The sequence below is a fragment of the Molossus molossus genome, unplaced genomic scaffold, assembly GCF_014108415.1.
Source record: "Molossus molossus isolate mMolMol1 unplaced genomic scaffold, mMolMol1.p scaffold_m16_p_7, whole genome shotgun sequence".
NCBI classification, from domain to species: Eukaryota; Metazoa; Chordata; class Mammalia; order Chiroptera; family Molossidae; genus Molossus; species Molossus molossus.
In genome coordinates this window covers 21895574-21911368 of record NW_023425401.1, presented here as the reverse complement: position 1 = coordinate 21911368, position 15795 = coordinate 21895574, and the positions used below count along the sequence as shown (strand labels likewise).

At 38.1% G+C, this 15795-nt stretch overlaps 1 protein-coding gene across 2 annotated transcripts in view; it reads left to right on the top strand.

The window, feature by feature from the left end:
* The window catches only part of BZW2 (basic leucine zipper and W2 domains 2), a 63661-nt gene that overhangs the window by 39856 nt on the left and 8010 nt on the right, over nt 1-15795 (top strand). For both annotated transcript variants that reach the window (XM_036247341.1, XM_036247342.1), the window contains exons 5-9: nt 551-616; nt 3860-3995; nt 7005-7114; nt 12190-12360; nt 14615-14761. In XM_036247341.1, coding sequence (XP_036103234.1) covers nt 551-616; nt 3860-3995; nt 7005-7114; nt 12190-12360; nt 14615-14761 — 630 coding nt within the window. The remainder of the gene's footprint in view (nt 1-550; nt 617-3859; nt 3996-7004; nt 7115-12189; nt 12361-14614; nt 14762-15795) is intronic.

Here is a 15795-nt window from a genome sequence, read left to right as displayed (position 1 = left end):
ATCTCACAGTTTTAAAATTATTATTTTTGGTTGCTCACCTGTTAATAGTCTTCAGTAAATTTATTTTATTCAACATGTACATTTTGATGTTATTTTTTCCCCCCTAGGCCAGAATAACTCCTTTGAAATGCTTGTAGTTCAGCATAAGCATGTTTAACTGCACATTTTGCATTATAGATCCTCCATGTTGTGGTTTGGGTGAATTTCTACACCTCCTTCTATTGCCTTTTAAAATTGTTTACATAAGCCCTGGCCGGTTTGGCTCAGCAGTTAGAGTATCGGCCTGCGGTCTGGAGAGATCCGGGTTCGGTTCCCGCTAAGGGCATGTACTTCGGTTGCAGTTTGTCCCCGGCCCTGGTTGGTCATGCGGGTGGCAGCCACTCGATGTGTCCCTTCATGTCGATGTTTCTGTCTCTCTGTCCCTTCCTCTCTCTCCCTCCCACTCTATCTGTACAAAAACTGGAAAAATCTCCTTGGGTGAGGATAAAAAAATAAATAAAATAAAATAAAATTGTTTACATAATATTGAATGGTTCTCTTTTGTGTTTAGGTCTTCAATAAACTCATCAGGAGATATAAGTATTTGGAAAAGGCTTTTGAGGATGCAATGAAAAAGGTAAAAATTCAAATGTAATGCCTTATCCATTTAAGTATTTTATTAAATGTTTGTTGAGTGAATGAAAGGTTATAACAGATCATTAGCTAATACCTATAGGAAGAAATACGTGATTAGCCTAGACTTTTTTCATTCATATTTAATATAAGACAGCATGTTTGTGTAGTAGGAACACTTTTATAGATATGATCTCTGACCTTGCAGAGCTTAAAATAAAAACCTGAAATATGCAAGAAAAATAAATATCTCAAGGGAGGAATCAAGATAAGGTGATATAATTAGTTGAAGCATGTTGAAGTGGCATTGCACAACAGTTAATACTCAGTAAAATTCCTTAATTTTAGAAAATACAGTTTAGCAAAAGGGATAAAACACATCTTTGGAGAAATATATAGGTATAAATCTCAGTGGTTTTTCTTATCTGTAAAATGGCTGTTGTAAGATTACATACTTTATGGTAACTGGGGAAATAAATGATATATCATATAAAGTGCTTAACATAGTAACTGGCCTCCAGGGGGTAGTGAAATGAATAGTAACACCTTATTAAAGAGACCTCTTTTCAGTAATTGCAGCATGTTCCCTCTTCCAATTTGTAGTTCCTCTATGTTTATATGCAGCAGTCACTGTATTAACTTGTTAAAAATGTGTATATTTCTTTGTCATTGTTTCCAATTTTAGACATCTGCCTAAATTATAAAGGAACCATAACATCTATTTTTCTTTTTACTTACTTGCTTCCTCCTGTTCAGAGTGGTTCCATATATAATGAAAAACATTTTGGCCATAAAATATATATATTTTTTTAATCACATTGTCCATGACCCAACTTTCCATTTATAAGAGTCCTTCAACAAGGATACATAAAACTGTATGTTTAAAGGTGTTCATCACAGTATTGAGAAATGACCTAAATGTGCACTGGTGGGAGACTGATTAATTAAATTATGGTCTCCGTACAGTGACTACTATGAAGCATAGCCACATGAATTAGAGAAAATGTCCAGGATAAATTGTTAAATGAAATAGCAAGGTTCAGAGCAACCATTTAGTAGTAGTTTAACTTTAGGCAAGTTACTTAATTTCTTTGTGCCTCAGTTTTCTTTTCTATAAAGTGAAGATCAAGGCCATTGTAGGTAATTATACACATAAAGTGTTCAGAAGAGTAACTGGTGCACTCGACAAGTCTTAGCTATTAACGTACAGTTCAGTAAAATCAACCTGTTATACATGTGGTTATTTGTAATATGTAGACATATAGCAGTACATTAAAAAATCTGGAAGGACACACGTCAAAGTTAATGTGAATTCTAAGGGAGTAGGAATAGAAAAGAGGTTTTTTTACATCTTTATGTTATTCTTTATTGTTAGATTTTACTCTACGGGCATGTATTACTTTTTTAATATGAAAAAATTTAAATGGGAAAAAAGTGATTTATTTTATTGCTAGATGCTTAGAAAATAAGAGTGCTTGGTGAAATAGAGTAATGGATATAATGACAAAATGATGTAAAGCATTCAGATAAATTAAACCTCTTACTGCTTTGTCTAATAAAATCACTCCTGTTTTCACTTCTCTTAGCTCATTTCAACCGTGAAAACTTCCTCAACTGTTTCATTAATGTGATGAATATGCTTTCACAAATGATTTATTTTTCACAGTATTATATTTTTTTAATGAAAATGCTGCTGCAATACATGCAGCATCTGATTTTAATGTGTATTAATTGAACTGAGCAATGCGAATCTTAATTTTTAAAGAATGCTCTAACTACCATTTTGTTGTAATGGAATATTTTTAATGAGTATAAGTACATTAATGTCTTTAAACAAGCAGTGTTAAAACTTTTATTTTGGAAGCCATTTTTACATTATTCACTTGACTCTTACGCATTTTTCTATTGGGAGGAAAAGGCTTAATTGATCTAAAGTGTCTGTGATTTTGTCAGTGTTTACTCCACCCACTCCTGGTGCCCCCGGGGGCTTTCACCACCGATGCTCTCGTCCCTCACCTGTTTTCTTGTGCACTTAGACGGTGACTTCATTTTAGTTCATCAAAACTTGAATGGGCATAAATTGGGAGAGAAATGGACTGGTTTGGTTCCATTTCTGCCACTTATTCATAATACAAATATTTGGAGAGTCACATAACCTCTGTAGTGCAATAATCCTTTAACAGTTGAGAATAGTAAATTAATATTGCCATGCCCACCACAGAATTAATGGAATTTCATTGGCACTAAAGCACTTAAGCCTATATTGGTGCCAGTAACTTCATCGGAGCCAAGTAATGAAAAAGTCAGCAGGAACCGGATAGTGATATTGAGCCCCGGGGACCTCAGTCACATGCCTGAGGACTGATGAAACAGAGAAAATAGCCAGGGGGTAGAGTCAGAGCTCCAGGCCGAGGAGGCTTAGGAAAGAAAGAGGGGAGAGCAGTCCACAGACTCAGAACTCTTACAATTCAAAATGAGAAGTGGCTTTGGCTTCCCTTCAGCCTTTCTGGGATTGTTACATTTTCAGTTATCTCTCCAAAATTGCTCTTTCCGAATCATGTCAGAAGCCTTTTCTCTGTTAGGAACTTCTCTTTACCACATATCGTCCATTACCTCATCACCAGGGCTGGTGGTAAACCTGCAAGATCCAGGAAATACCAAGTTTGAATCTCATTTTCAATAAAGCAGCAAGAACTTAGAAAACCCCTTTCTCACTCAGCTCAGCGGGCTTCCTTTAAAGAATATTATATGCTGTGAACTCAGAAGAAGTATATGCAGGATGTCAAAACTTACTGACTCTCTTCTGTTTTTTATTTATTTGTTTTGCTTTAACAAACCCAACGAAAGTAGGTAGATGAGGAGGGGGGCACCCAAAGACGTGAAGAAAACGTGAAAGACAGTAATATATTTCAGAAAACATTATTCTCATCACGTAATATTTACCCTTGTCAGATACAAAGTCAAATGTAAGTTACTTATGTGACCTATTCACACTGTTCTCCAAATGTCATTTTTTCTTCCCGTGAATATTATCTATATTTATATGTAAGTGAACTTGGAAGAAAGGATAAAGTCAGTTTTTATAGTATCCAGTTTATAATCAAACATACGCATGTGTTTCCAATGTATCATGACTGTGTCTCCCATATGACCTGCCAGTTGTGTGCCACGGATGTGCATTCTGTGTGCTCTTGGCCTACTCTAGTCCTTTGCTTTATAGACATGGTTTCTTTTGTTTGACCCACAGCTTCTCCTCTTCCTTAAAGCCTTTACCGAAACAGAGCAGACAAAGTTGGCAATGCTGTCGGGGATCCTGCTAGGCAATGGCACCCTCCCAGCCACCATCCTCACCAGTCTCTTCACTGACAGCTTAGTCAAAGAAGGTAATTACTGCTATGTTTTCTTACCTTCCAGATGTCAAAAGAAAGCCACAGATAGAAAAATACCAGCACCTCTTAGTGTCCTTCAGTATCCTCCCCCTCCCCTATGTAAGAGACTGTGTGTGCGTGTGTGTGTGTCTTCAAAAATAAGAGAATTGTACATGATTATTGTCGAAAATTAGACGAAAAATATGTACACCTAAACAGAGACAAAGACTACTAATAAACTCAGATTTTTGGTGTAACGCTCACTACCTTGGTCAAATACCCTGATGTACACCTAAACAGAGACAAATAAAGACTACTAATAAACTCAGATTTTTGGTGTAACACTCACTACCTTGGTCAAATACCCTGAAATTGATTGGGTTCAAACCACTTCTCTCAGCTTCCATGCTGCTGGCATCCTTTGTTGGGACAGTGCTTCATTGTGCGCGACTCATTTGGGCTCTGTGGACATTTAACCTTTTTGCCCTCAGACACAAAATGCCAGCCTGTAGCACCCGCCTCCATTTAGTAGAACAACCAGAAATGCCCTTTCACGTTCCAAATGCTCCCCAGACTGTTGTGTATTTCCCTGGTGAGGACCATTCCTCTAAACTGTTACCTCAAGCTTGTGCTCAGATGTTCACTTTGATCACATTTTTAAGACATTTAATATGTTTGTTTTAAAAGTCCAGATGGCTGTATGAGAACTTTAATTTTAAGGCATTAAGAGTTTGATAGGCATACATATAATTATTTGGTTATAGAATAAAAGAGGACCTTTTTCTTGTAGGAAGATAATGATATTCAAGTTATAATAGAACATAAAACAAAGACTTATTTTTTTTAAAATAAATTAAAAGAGTTGTTATGAAAACATCTGTTTCTTCTTAGAACTTAGTTTTTTCTTATAAACATGAAATCCCAGCCTGCAGTGAAAAAGTTTATAGTTTCAAAGAAAAGAATAGATTCTCTATAGTTTTCAGCTTAAAATAGTTCAGATTTATAACAGTTCAGACTCAGTAATTGATAATAATGTATGGTTAATATTCTAACATTTTAAGGTTGTTTTCTGAAGAGAATTCATGATACTTTACAGGTCTCATTTATGTTATTGCCATTTTACACTATAAAAACATGATAAAATGTAAACACTAAATATTAATTACATCAGAGTACTTTAGCCTTTAAAGCAGAAAATAATTGCCTTTTTGATTGTATTAAAAACCTAAGTGCTGTATATTACTTCTTTTGAAACATCAAAAAACTAAATTATTAGATGGATAGGGACAAACGTGATAAACCAAATTTGGCAAAATATTAACAGCGGTAGAATCTAGATAGTGCGACTATATGAGTTTTACTGTTCAATTTGCTCTCCTTTTCTGTATGCTTGAAAACATTTATATGAAAATGTTAAAGGTGTAGGGAAGAAGAAGAAGAAAAGTACCTTTGCTATGGAAGTGACATGTTTTTCTTTATATTCCACCATCATTAGAAATTAACGGATTAAACTCTTGCTTCCTAAATAGGAAAGGATTAAGAAATTACACCTTTTCCCCAGTCACCTACCCAACAAATAGCTAAGGTGGATCAGGTCATCCCACCTGGTAGAGTCTCTGATAGGAAGAGATTTCTCCAACCTTCCCACCAAGAGCCACTTTCAATGCAGAATTATAGGCTTCAAGCCTAGATTGTGGACTTGTGGTTTCAAGCATACTTTATTTTTCTTACTTACAATCCAGATTATACCATCTGCCATTTTTAAAAATTTAATTGCATAAATCTATATTTATGTTGAATTTATGAATGAATCAAAGTATTAAAAATCCATGTCTATAAGTTTAGAACATAAAATTCACCCCAAGGATGGTTTCTTGGTCATTAAAAGAGGTCTGCTGGTACAGTTATGACACATGCTTCCTCATTCAGTTTCGGTGGATACAGAATACATAAAATAGTTTATCTTGCCTTCAACTGATTGGCTGAAATTGGCCACATGATCAGTTTCATCCCAGTAGTTGTTGTCATGGGGATGCCATGGGCAGATGAGCTTAAACTGAGGTCACTAAAACAGTCATTGCAGAAGGAGGTGGTGCGAGGACGTAGACTAATTAGAAGTCACCTGGCCTGAGCAAACGGGAGTTCTCTTAGAAAAGAGGATTGAGGCTCTTAGGCCACCAGCAGTAGTGAGGCCTTCAATTCAGAAAAACCAGTTTAAGAGTTCAAATGTAACTTAATTCGTCATAAAAAAAAAAAAGGAACATTAATTTAGAAATTTGAAGTGTTCACAAAAGAGCCAACTACTAGTTATCTGATTATTTATATTAGGAAATAAATCCTAATGTAAATATGGATATGTAATTGAGTGGTTTCCTGATTGACAGAGCTATTTTAACAATCTCTTAAAATATCGAGAAGAGGTCAACTTACAATAGCATTAATATTTTTATAGCTTAATTCGTGAATATTTTTTAATGCTTTTTATAAAAAGTAAAATTGTATAGTAGATAATGCATGTTTATCGCTTTATTTATATCTGCCACTGTTAATGCTGTTTTACTGGTATCATTTTATCAGCAGATTAGTCGACATGTTGACATTCTAGTTTTTAATATCTCATGATTTATTTGCTGTAACTCAAGATCACTGTTATAAACATGAAATATTGGTGAACCACAGGGTGATATGGAGGCAAAAACACTAGAAAATACTTGGCTTTAAGTCTGTTTTTGACCCAGGTAAAAATAAATAAATTTATAGTTAAATTAGGTTGGAATTAGGAAATCCAACTTTGGAAAATATTATATAACTTTTTGAAAGTATTCAAAAATGAAAATGTTTTCTTTTGAGTAATCAATAGCACTGTGCCTAGAGATGTATCCACTTTTCCTTTGTACCAAGTCAAGTCTTGGAATTATATACTCATTTCAGGAATCCTGGGGAAATGTTGCGCATCCATCATCACACATGGTATTACTTGTGAAAACAAGGAAACTCTCTCTCCCTCCTTCTTTTTTTAAACAGGTATTGCGGCCTCATTTGCTGTCAAGCTTTTTAAAGCCTGGATGGCGGAAAAAGATGCCAACTCTGTTACCTCGTCTTTGAGAAAAGCCAACTTAGACAAGAGGCTGCTTGTAAGTCTTGTCTGGACAAAGGGGTTGTCTGCTTCCTTCTCCCGGCACGTTGCCGGCAATGCCTGCAGTTAGTACTGGACCCAAGGGCCTGGGCCTATTGGATTGACACATGGTTCCTCTTCTTTCTGTGTTATAGCAGATAGAAACGGATTCCAGTTCATCTTTGTTTCATAAATGGAACGATTAAATTAAAGACTCAGAAGGAATACAGAGACTTTCCGATTTGAAACTGTGTTGACATAGTGCAAACATCAGAATTAACACTTTCTTTTTTATCTACTAACTCTAGAAATTTGAATTTTTCATGTGGTAGAGTCACATTGAGCCCACCTAATTAGGCATTTGTTTTGTTTTGTTTTGTTTTATCCTCACCCGAGGACATTTTTTCATTTTTTGTTCAGATAGAGTGGGAGGAAGAGAGAGAGAGAAACATCGACGTGAAAGGGACCTATCGAGTGGCTGCCACGCGGATGACCCAATCAGGGCCGGGGACAAACTGCAACCAAAGTACATGCCCTTAGCAGGAACCAAACCCGGGTCTCTCTGGACCGCAGGCCGACACTCTAACCGCTGAGCCAAACCGGCCAGGGCTAATTAGGCATTTGTGATATCTCGGATCATAGTTGAATGACACTTATCTGAAATGCATGTAATTTTGTTGTCAAAAAAAAGTTTAAAAAAGATTCCTTGTTTATACCAAGATTCATTGGAAATGCTAAGCTATTTAAGAAAGTAAACAAGTTAATTATAGTTAATTTGAAGCTGCCATTATCACAATTGCTTAATTATACTTTCATTTCTCTATCTTTATGTTTTTTTAAAAAATCAAGAAAAATATTTCAGCCTCTTAATTTCTGTCTGCTCTCTATAATTTCTTTCTGCTACAAGCAACAGCTGTGCAAATGACAAGATTTCTCCAAGTGAGATTGCTTTTACAGCTTTAGGACAAAGTCTAAAATTAAAAGGCACCCCGCCATCTCCTCTTCACCTAGTCTCTTACTGGTTTTCTTTTCCAGTGTGTTCCAGCAGGCAAGGGGGCCAGTCCGTGAAATAATTCTAAAACTGTCTCATTGCATTTTCAATTACTTTAAATTCCTTTGTCTCCTGAAGTTGACCTTAAAATATTCCTATTCGTGTTTTTAAAGTCTTTAGAATGTGATAGAAAAGAAAAATTAAGATTCTAGTTCATTTCTACCACTGACAGTAGTTTTTATTCAGCAGTGAGGTCCTGCTCTGTGCCAGGCACAGTTAAAGAAGGTATAAGCCAGTAGAGAACAGGATAGAAAGTATCCTGCCCACATGTAACCTACTCTCTGGAAACTTAGGATGGATCCCTTTATATAGAAGGAAAAGTCATTAAAGTCATGAGTCGGTTGCTGAGCAGGGTGGAAGTTTATGTGCAGGAAAATATTCTTGACTCCAAGTCTGTGGTTAGTTTCACTGTGGCCAGGCCCCTCTTGAGACCTATCTGCCTTTTAATTCTGGGACCCAGGCTGAAGGAGCAGCTCCCATCTGAGTTATTCTGTCCTCATGACAGAGAACAGGAACACAGGAGACTGAAGTGAACTCCTGCAGGGCATTGAAAGCTCACCTTCTCTTGGCCCAAAGAAGTCACTGAGAAGCCTGACAGTGGGGTAGGAAAAGTCAGTCCATGCACGGGCATCTTCTCCACCCCTCTAGACAGGTATAGCGAAGAGGGGCTTCTCTCAATACCTGTTCAAAGGAGAAGGGGTGAATGATTGAGAACAAAGGTACAATCTACTTGTTACAACTTGCCACAAAAGACTCAGTTACTTCTTAAAGCATGAAAGATACCAATAGGCAGAGCTTGGTAAACTTAATTAGGTTGCTTCATAAAAATTCTTTTTGATGAATTTTCTTTTTGAGAAATGTATGTCATTTAGCTTTTCTTGCTAGATTTCTATATCCAATACGTCTGGGGTATGAGGAGCATAGATTGCAGTTTCTACGAGAAATAACTGCTCTAGGAGGGGAAGTGTAGTGGTCTAGGCGTGAGAACCGTGCCTCCCTGCTAGGAGCTGACTCAGTAAATGAATGAGGAGCTGCAGTCTCACTTCCACTGTCAAGGAGAAAATTTTGTTTCATTAACACATACAGTAAAATTCTCTTTGGCTCTGTGCTAGTTACATTTTAGAAAAAAATAGTATGTTCTTCTAGTTTAGCAATTACCAACTTCTATAATATAGATGAAAGACAGATTTATAGCAAACTCAGAAGAGAAGGGATGTGAAACATCATTCCCCCATCACTGGAAAAGGGAACAAAGGTCAGAATGTTAGCTAGAAACTTCTCTGGAGCTGGGATTTTAAAAGGAATCAAACAAACAGAACCTTTCTTTTATGGGGCTACACTTCTATTGCACAGAAGCAGAAAATAAACTCAACAATTCAAATATGCAATATAATAAACAATGAAAAGTGCTACAAGAAAAAATTAAGCAGGGAAGAGCGAAGGAATGTTAGAGTGTGGGATGCAGTCTTCAATGCTAGGGTAAACCTCTCCGATAAGGTGAAATCTGTATGAAGACTTGGAGGTGAGGGAGTGAGCTATATAGATTCTCCAGGAAGAAGAGTATTCCAGGCGAATGGAACAGACTGCAAAGGCTTTGAGGCATGACATGTTGGGGACTGCAAGAGAGTATTTTGCAAGAGCCAGAGCGTAGGAGATCAACTCAGAGAAGTATCAGAGCCCGTTTAATTTAGGGACTTTAGCTTTTATTCTGAATAAGATAGGAAGCTTTTGAACAGTTCTCTGCAGGTTTGTGTATAATGTGTATAACAGGACCACTCTGACTTGCATTGAGAATAGACTCAGGAGCAAGGGCAGAAGACGGGAGACTTTATCTAGGGATGAGGTGATGGAGGTTTGTACCAGGGTAGAGTTTTATTAACTAGTACAAACCATGTTCCAAACCAGTAAATGTCACAATACGATTTTGGCAGACTGCCTCAGTTTAATCTGAGTGATTTTGGCAGACTGCCTCAGTTTAATCTGAATGATAATTTTCAATATATTATGTAACATTCATAAGGACTTTGAGTATAGTTCCTATATAAACCATGAGTAACATGTTTGGTGACATATTACTCTGAACATAATTTTAGATCAAACTTCTCAGGCACATTCTTTCTAAATGCAGTATTAAATGCCAGCACAGAATTATGGAATACGTATTGACTTTAAGGTCACACAGCTCTGTCCTTAAATATTTCTGCCTGCATAATTTGGGTTAAGCCTGCCTAACCTTGTTGGCTCCATTTATCACCTATAAAAATTTCTACTTTACACAATTATGAACAGCGGGACCGCCACATCTTGATTCATAGCAGAAACTCAAAACTAAATTAGTTTCTGGCTTCCTAATGTGGAAGACCTCTGAATGCTAGCACAGATGTCAGTGGTATGAAATGTTTGCTTTAACGTGAATGCGTGTTTGATGGTGCTCCCACCAACTCTTTTCTGACATTTTGAAACTCATGACTCAACAACAGAAATTATGGGATGATAATACAAAAATATTGAAAATTGAGTCATGACTTAGAAGCCATCTGGCTATGTCCCTATACATGGTTGACAACCCAGATCTTTCTACTGAGATTTTTATTGTACCCATTTAGCCATTGACCATATATATGCAAATCTAACCAACAGGAAAGTTTCTAATGTATAGACTGCAGCAGTCTTAAAAATGTGAGAACTTTTGAAAATTGCCTGAATTTCTTAGTTGGGTGTTAAAGTCACACAGGATTAGAACATGACTAAGTGTTACTGAGATGCTGCCAAGCTGTATAAGGTAAAATGGAAATGAGATAAAAATAAGAGTAGCCATGGTTTATTGCTCTCTTTCAGTTTTCCAACAAAATTATGTAATGAACTGAAAAGTTGATAGAGTGGGTTTAAATTAGATCTCGTCATGAACTTGAAAGCCACCATCATTAACAGATTTAACAAAATTCTCTTTAGTTCCCAAGATGGTATTTTAGGGTAATAGCAGCATTTTCTCACAATGTGGATAGAGGTCCTTGAGATGACAATAGTCGTCATTTTTCTAATGTTATCTCAAATCATTTCAGCGTTATTAAAGTGACTCGTCTATTAATAGTTAAGGAAACAGTGTGGCTACCTAATGATTTCATTTTTTTTTCTTGTCAGTTTTAAGTAATCCAAATATTCAAAGTTGTCTTATTTGCATTTAATTTAGCAAATTTAGTTCTGTTTTGATGCATGCTATACTTAGATTAAAGTAAAAGAAAAATAATGGCCCGGCTGGTGTGGCTTAGTGGTTGAGCATCAACCATGCACCAAGAGGTCACCAGTTTGATTCCTGGTCGGGGCACCTGCCTAGGTTGTGGGCCTGATCCCCAGTGAGGGGTATGCAGGAGGCGGCTATTAGATGTTCTCTCTCACTGATATTTGTGTCTCTCTCTCCCTCTCAGTTCCTCTCTCTCTAAATCAATAAAGAAAAATTATTTTGAAAAAAGAAAAATAATGCTTTAAAATGAGTGAAATTAGTTTATCTAAGTTGCTTTGGTTTTGTGGTGGTTGTTCTCTTTTTTGGAAAATCTACCTGATTTTAGAAAAGTGCTTCGCAAACACTCAAGAAATATACCCAAGATTTATTCTTTTTTTTTTTTAATCCTCACCCGAGGATATTTTTCCATTTTTTGTACAGATAGAGTGGGAGGGAGAGAGAGACAGAGAGAGAGAGAGAGAGAGAGAGACATCAACGTGAAAGGGACACATCGAGTGGTTGCCACCCACAGGACCCAACCAGGGCCGGGGACAAACTGCAACCGAAGTACGTGCCCTTAGCGGGAACCAAACCCGGGTCTCTCCGGACCGCAGGCCGACGCTCTAACCGCTGAGCCAAACTGGCCAGGGCCCAAGATTTATTCTTTTTAAAATCAGTCTTTATTCTTTTCTCCCAAAGATGACATATTCTGAGTGCTATTTTAATATCAAAATGTTGCCCTTTATGTTTGCTGGAATTTGAATAGCATGTAGTATAAAATTTGAATAGCTTGAGGTATAATGGTCGGTCTTTTCTCTTTCAGGAACTCTTTCCAGTTAACAGACAGAGTGTGGATCACTTCGCTAAGTACTTCACTGACGCGGGACTGAAGGAGCTTTCCGACTTCCTGAGAGTGCAGCAGTCCCTGGGCACCAGGAAGGAGCTGCAGAAGGAGCTCCAGGAGCGCCTGTCCCAGGAATGCCCCATCAAGGAGGTGAGGCCGTGCGGCATCCCTCCGGACACCTGTCCAAGTGCTGCCGGAGCCGCGTGGCACAGGCCCCCCTCCCTCCGGGAGGCCGCCCTTTGCTGAGTGCTGTGAACTGTACGCACCTGTCCATACCATTTACATTGGTCCGGTTTCAAAGTACGACTTCAGAATCCTCTAGAATGTTCCAGAAGTGGTTGTTTCCACACAAATAATTTGTTTTACCAGGTTGCTATGATTTTCCAGAATTTCCTCTGTCAAATAGATTTACCATTCACTATCAGTATATCTCAGTAAATGGTAGTGTTCCCCTTTTGTTGCAGATTATGCTACTTGGTTAAGCGTTGGTTGTGCTTGAATTCATGTTGGTATACTGTGTCACCGGGTTGTTTCTCTCTTTACTTTGAAAGACTAAAGGTCTAGGATTGTGAATTTCCAGCATGGACCAGTGGCTTGTGTGTCCCACTCACCATAGCTGTGCTTCCCTATTCTGTAATTACTATATTTTTATAGCTATATATAAAAATAGTTTGTATAGATATTTCATATGGCTAAGACAATTCAAAAAAAAAATCATGCCTGGATAAGACTTCCTGTTTGAACTTAAAACACCTTTATATGATAATACAAAAATCAAAGGAAGGGTCCTTTCCTTTGGCCACTTATTCGTGAGTCCTGGACCCTCACCACCCTGCATGCTGTAAGCCCTGCGAGGCACCTGGAATGGCTTCAGACTGGGGAAGTCCAGACTGACACTGTCCAGCAGATGGAGGCGTTAGAGCACTAATATTGCTAAGTTTGGGGCCATTAAGTTCAGCAAGATGTTGAATAACATTTGTCTAACAAGAACTTGAACATAATTTCCTATAGGGAAAAAAAGCAAAACCCAAAAACATTGTCCTGATTTTATTTTATTTCATTTATATTGACTTTTAGAGAGAGCGGAAGGGAGAGAGAGAGAAACATCGATTTGTTGTTCCTCTTAATTATGCATTCATTGGTTGATTCTTATTTGTGCCCTGGCAGGGGATCGAACCCACAACCTGGCATATCAGCATGACCCTTTAACCAACTGAGCTACCCGGCCAGGGCAGCATTGTCATGATTTTAGTTGCAGAGATGTCACCTTTCTTTGCACTGTCCCTGCCAGCTCTGAGACGGGACTTCCCAGCTCCTTCCTTAGAGCCTGCTTAACCCTCTGCTGGTACCTCCAGCCCGGGTCAGCGAGAAAGAGAACAATATACTTTCACTAAAAAAGAAAGGGGAGGGGGAGCTGGCTACTCACAACGTAGTACACTTGAGGTATTATGATTTTATCATCACCTCTGAGGCTCTGACCTCTATTTGTGATTTTTAAAAGGAAAAATGATGTTTCCAAACAAGTTTGACATACAATTAAGTTAGGCAGACCTCTATTTCATACTGTGAGATTTGAGGATAAATTTACATATTTAAACTTAATACTTAGAGGAAAATAATCGCTGAATGGTGCTACATTGGTGTGTACCATATAAAAATGGCCTTTGCATAGTACAGTTTACCTCCAAATTAACATTTCACTGAGATGGGGCATGAAGATCATCAAAAGTAATCATTAAAGAACAAAGTGTGGGCCCGCCGGTGTGGCCCAGTGGATTGAGCATTGTCCCATGGGCTGGGAGGTCCCACTTCGATTCCTGGTCAGGGCACATGTCTAGGTTGTAGAATCGATCCCCATTGAGGGGCGTGCAGGAGGCAGCCAATTAATGTTTCTCTCTCACATCAATGTTTCTATCTCTCTCCCTTCCTCTCTCTCTAAAAAGTCAATAAAAACATTAAAAAAAAAAAAAGTGAATTGTGGAGAACGGAGTTGTTTAAACCCAAGACATTATCCATCAAGAGTTTTAAAGGGAGGGTCGGAGGTAAAAATTAACAGCTTGGTTGCCTTTATCAAATCCCAAGGAGACCAGCCTGGCTCAAATGAACCCGACTCTGCTGGACCACAGGTTCCTGCATGGAAAAGAGTCACTCCTAAGAAACCAAGATGCTCTCTTATTTTTATCATCCAGCAGCTCCTGGCCAGAGCTAAACCTGTTAAATTTCAGGCTAAAAGTACATTTTCTTTGAGAAAAAAATCATCATGTTTTTTGTCCCTTTTGTAATCTGACAGGAAGGGGGTAACTGAGTAGAATATATATCTGCCCCAAGTCTTTTACTAAGCAGGACAGTGAGAAGAACTCCCCATCTGCCCATTATTCTCTGACTCCTTTTCCCCGAAATGTAGGTGGTGCTCTATGTGAAAGAAGAAATGAAGAGGAATGATCTTCCGGAAACGGCGGTGATCGGACTTCTGTGGACCTGTGTCATGAATGCTGTAGAATGGAACAAGAAGGAGGAACTCGTGGCAGAGCAGGCCCTTAAGCACCTGAAGGTACAGGGTAGCAAGGGGCCGTCTGCTCTAGGCCCGCGGCTGTGCTTGACAGGGTGGCAGATGGGTTCCGATTTCTGTTCTCCCAGACTCGGGCCTAACATATTTCCTGACTTTTTTCTTTTCAAATTTGCCACTACCTAAAATGTTTCAGATATAAGAGCCTATGAAATAACTAAGAGTAAGTTCTTACTAAAAACAATGTCAGGAAATCCATGGAATAGTCATATATTCAGTATTTAAAGTTATAGAGAAATACAGTCAAACTTCGGTTCTCGAACGTTTCCCATCTTGAACAATTCGGGTTTTCAATTGGTGGGGCGGGGGACGTGTCAGTTGTCAAAGCTTCTCAACCTGACTACCCTTTCATGCTGATACATCAGCACGACTAAAAGCATCTCAGGCCACAAGCAAAGGAGAGAATGTGCCAGGATGAGTCAGTTTATGGCTAAACCATAAGTTGTTAACATCTCAAATCGTGCTGTGAATATTTTTATGCCTTTTTTGCTTTTGTTGCTGACTAAATGAATGATGAGCACAATTTAAAAACATAAAGAGGCCATCAGGAGTGCTAATGTTGCTAAGGGTGTGACAGAAACAATGATCAGAGGCAATTGAAGAGGTAGAAAAACTGTTGTTGATTTGGATAAAGGAAAAGCAATTAGCAGGTGACAGCATTTCGGGGGCCATGATATGCTGACCTCCTGAAAGACACCTGGAGCTGGTGCTGAAAGTGATTTCTTTCAGGCAGTAGGGGTGGCAGATGTAAGGAGTGTTTGTGTATAGACTAAACAGTACATTAGACAAGAAAGGTTAAAACAGGGACCCATTTGGGGGTCTGGGACAAATTAATTCCATTTACATTATTTCTAATGGGGAAAAAAATGATTTGGTTTTCGAACAAATCCCTTCTCGAACAGCCTTCCAGAACAAGCTAAGTTCCAGAACTGAGGTTCCACTGTACCATCTAACTATTGGTTTTCTTTCTATTCTACATAATGGAAATTCTTAGTGAATATTTTTCAGTAAACTACAAA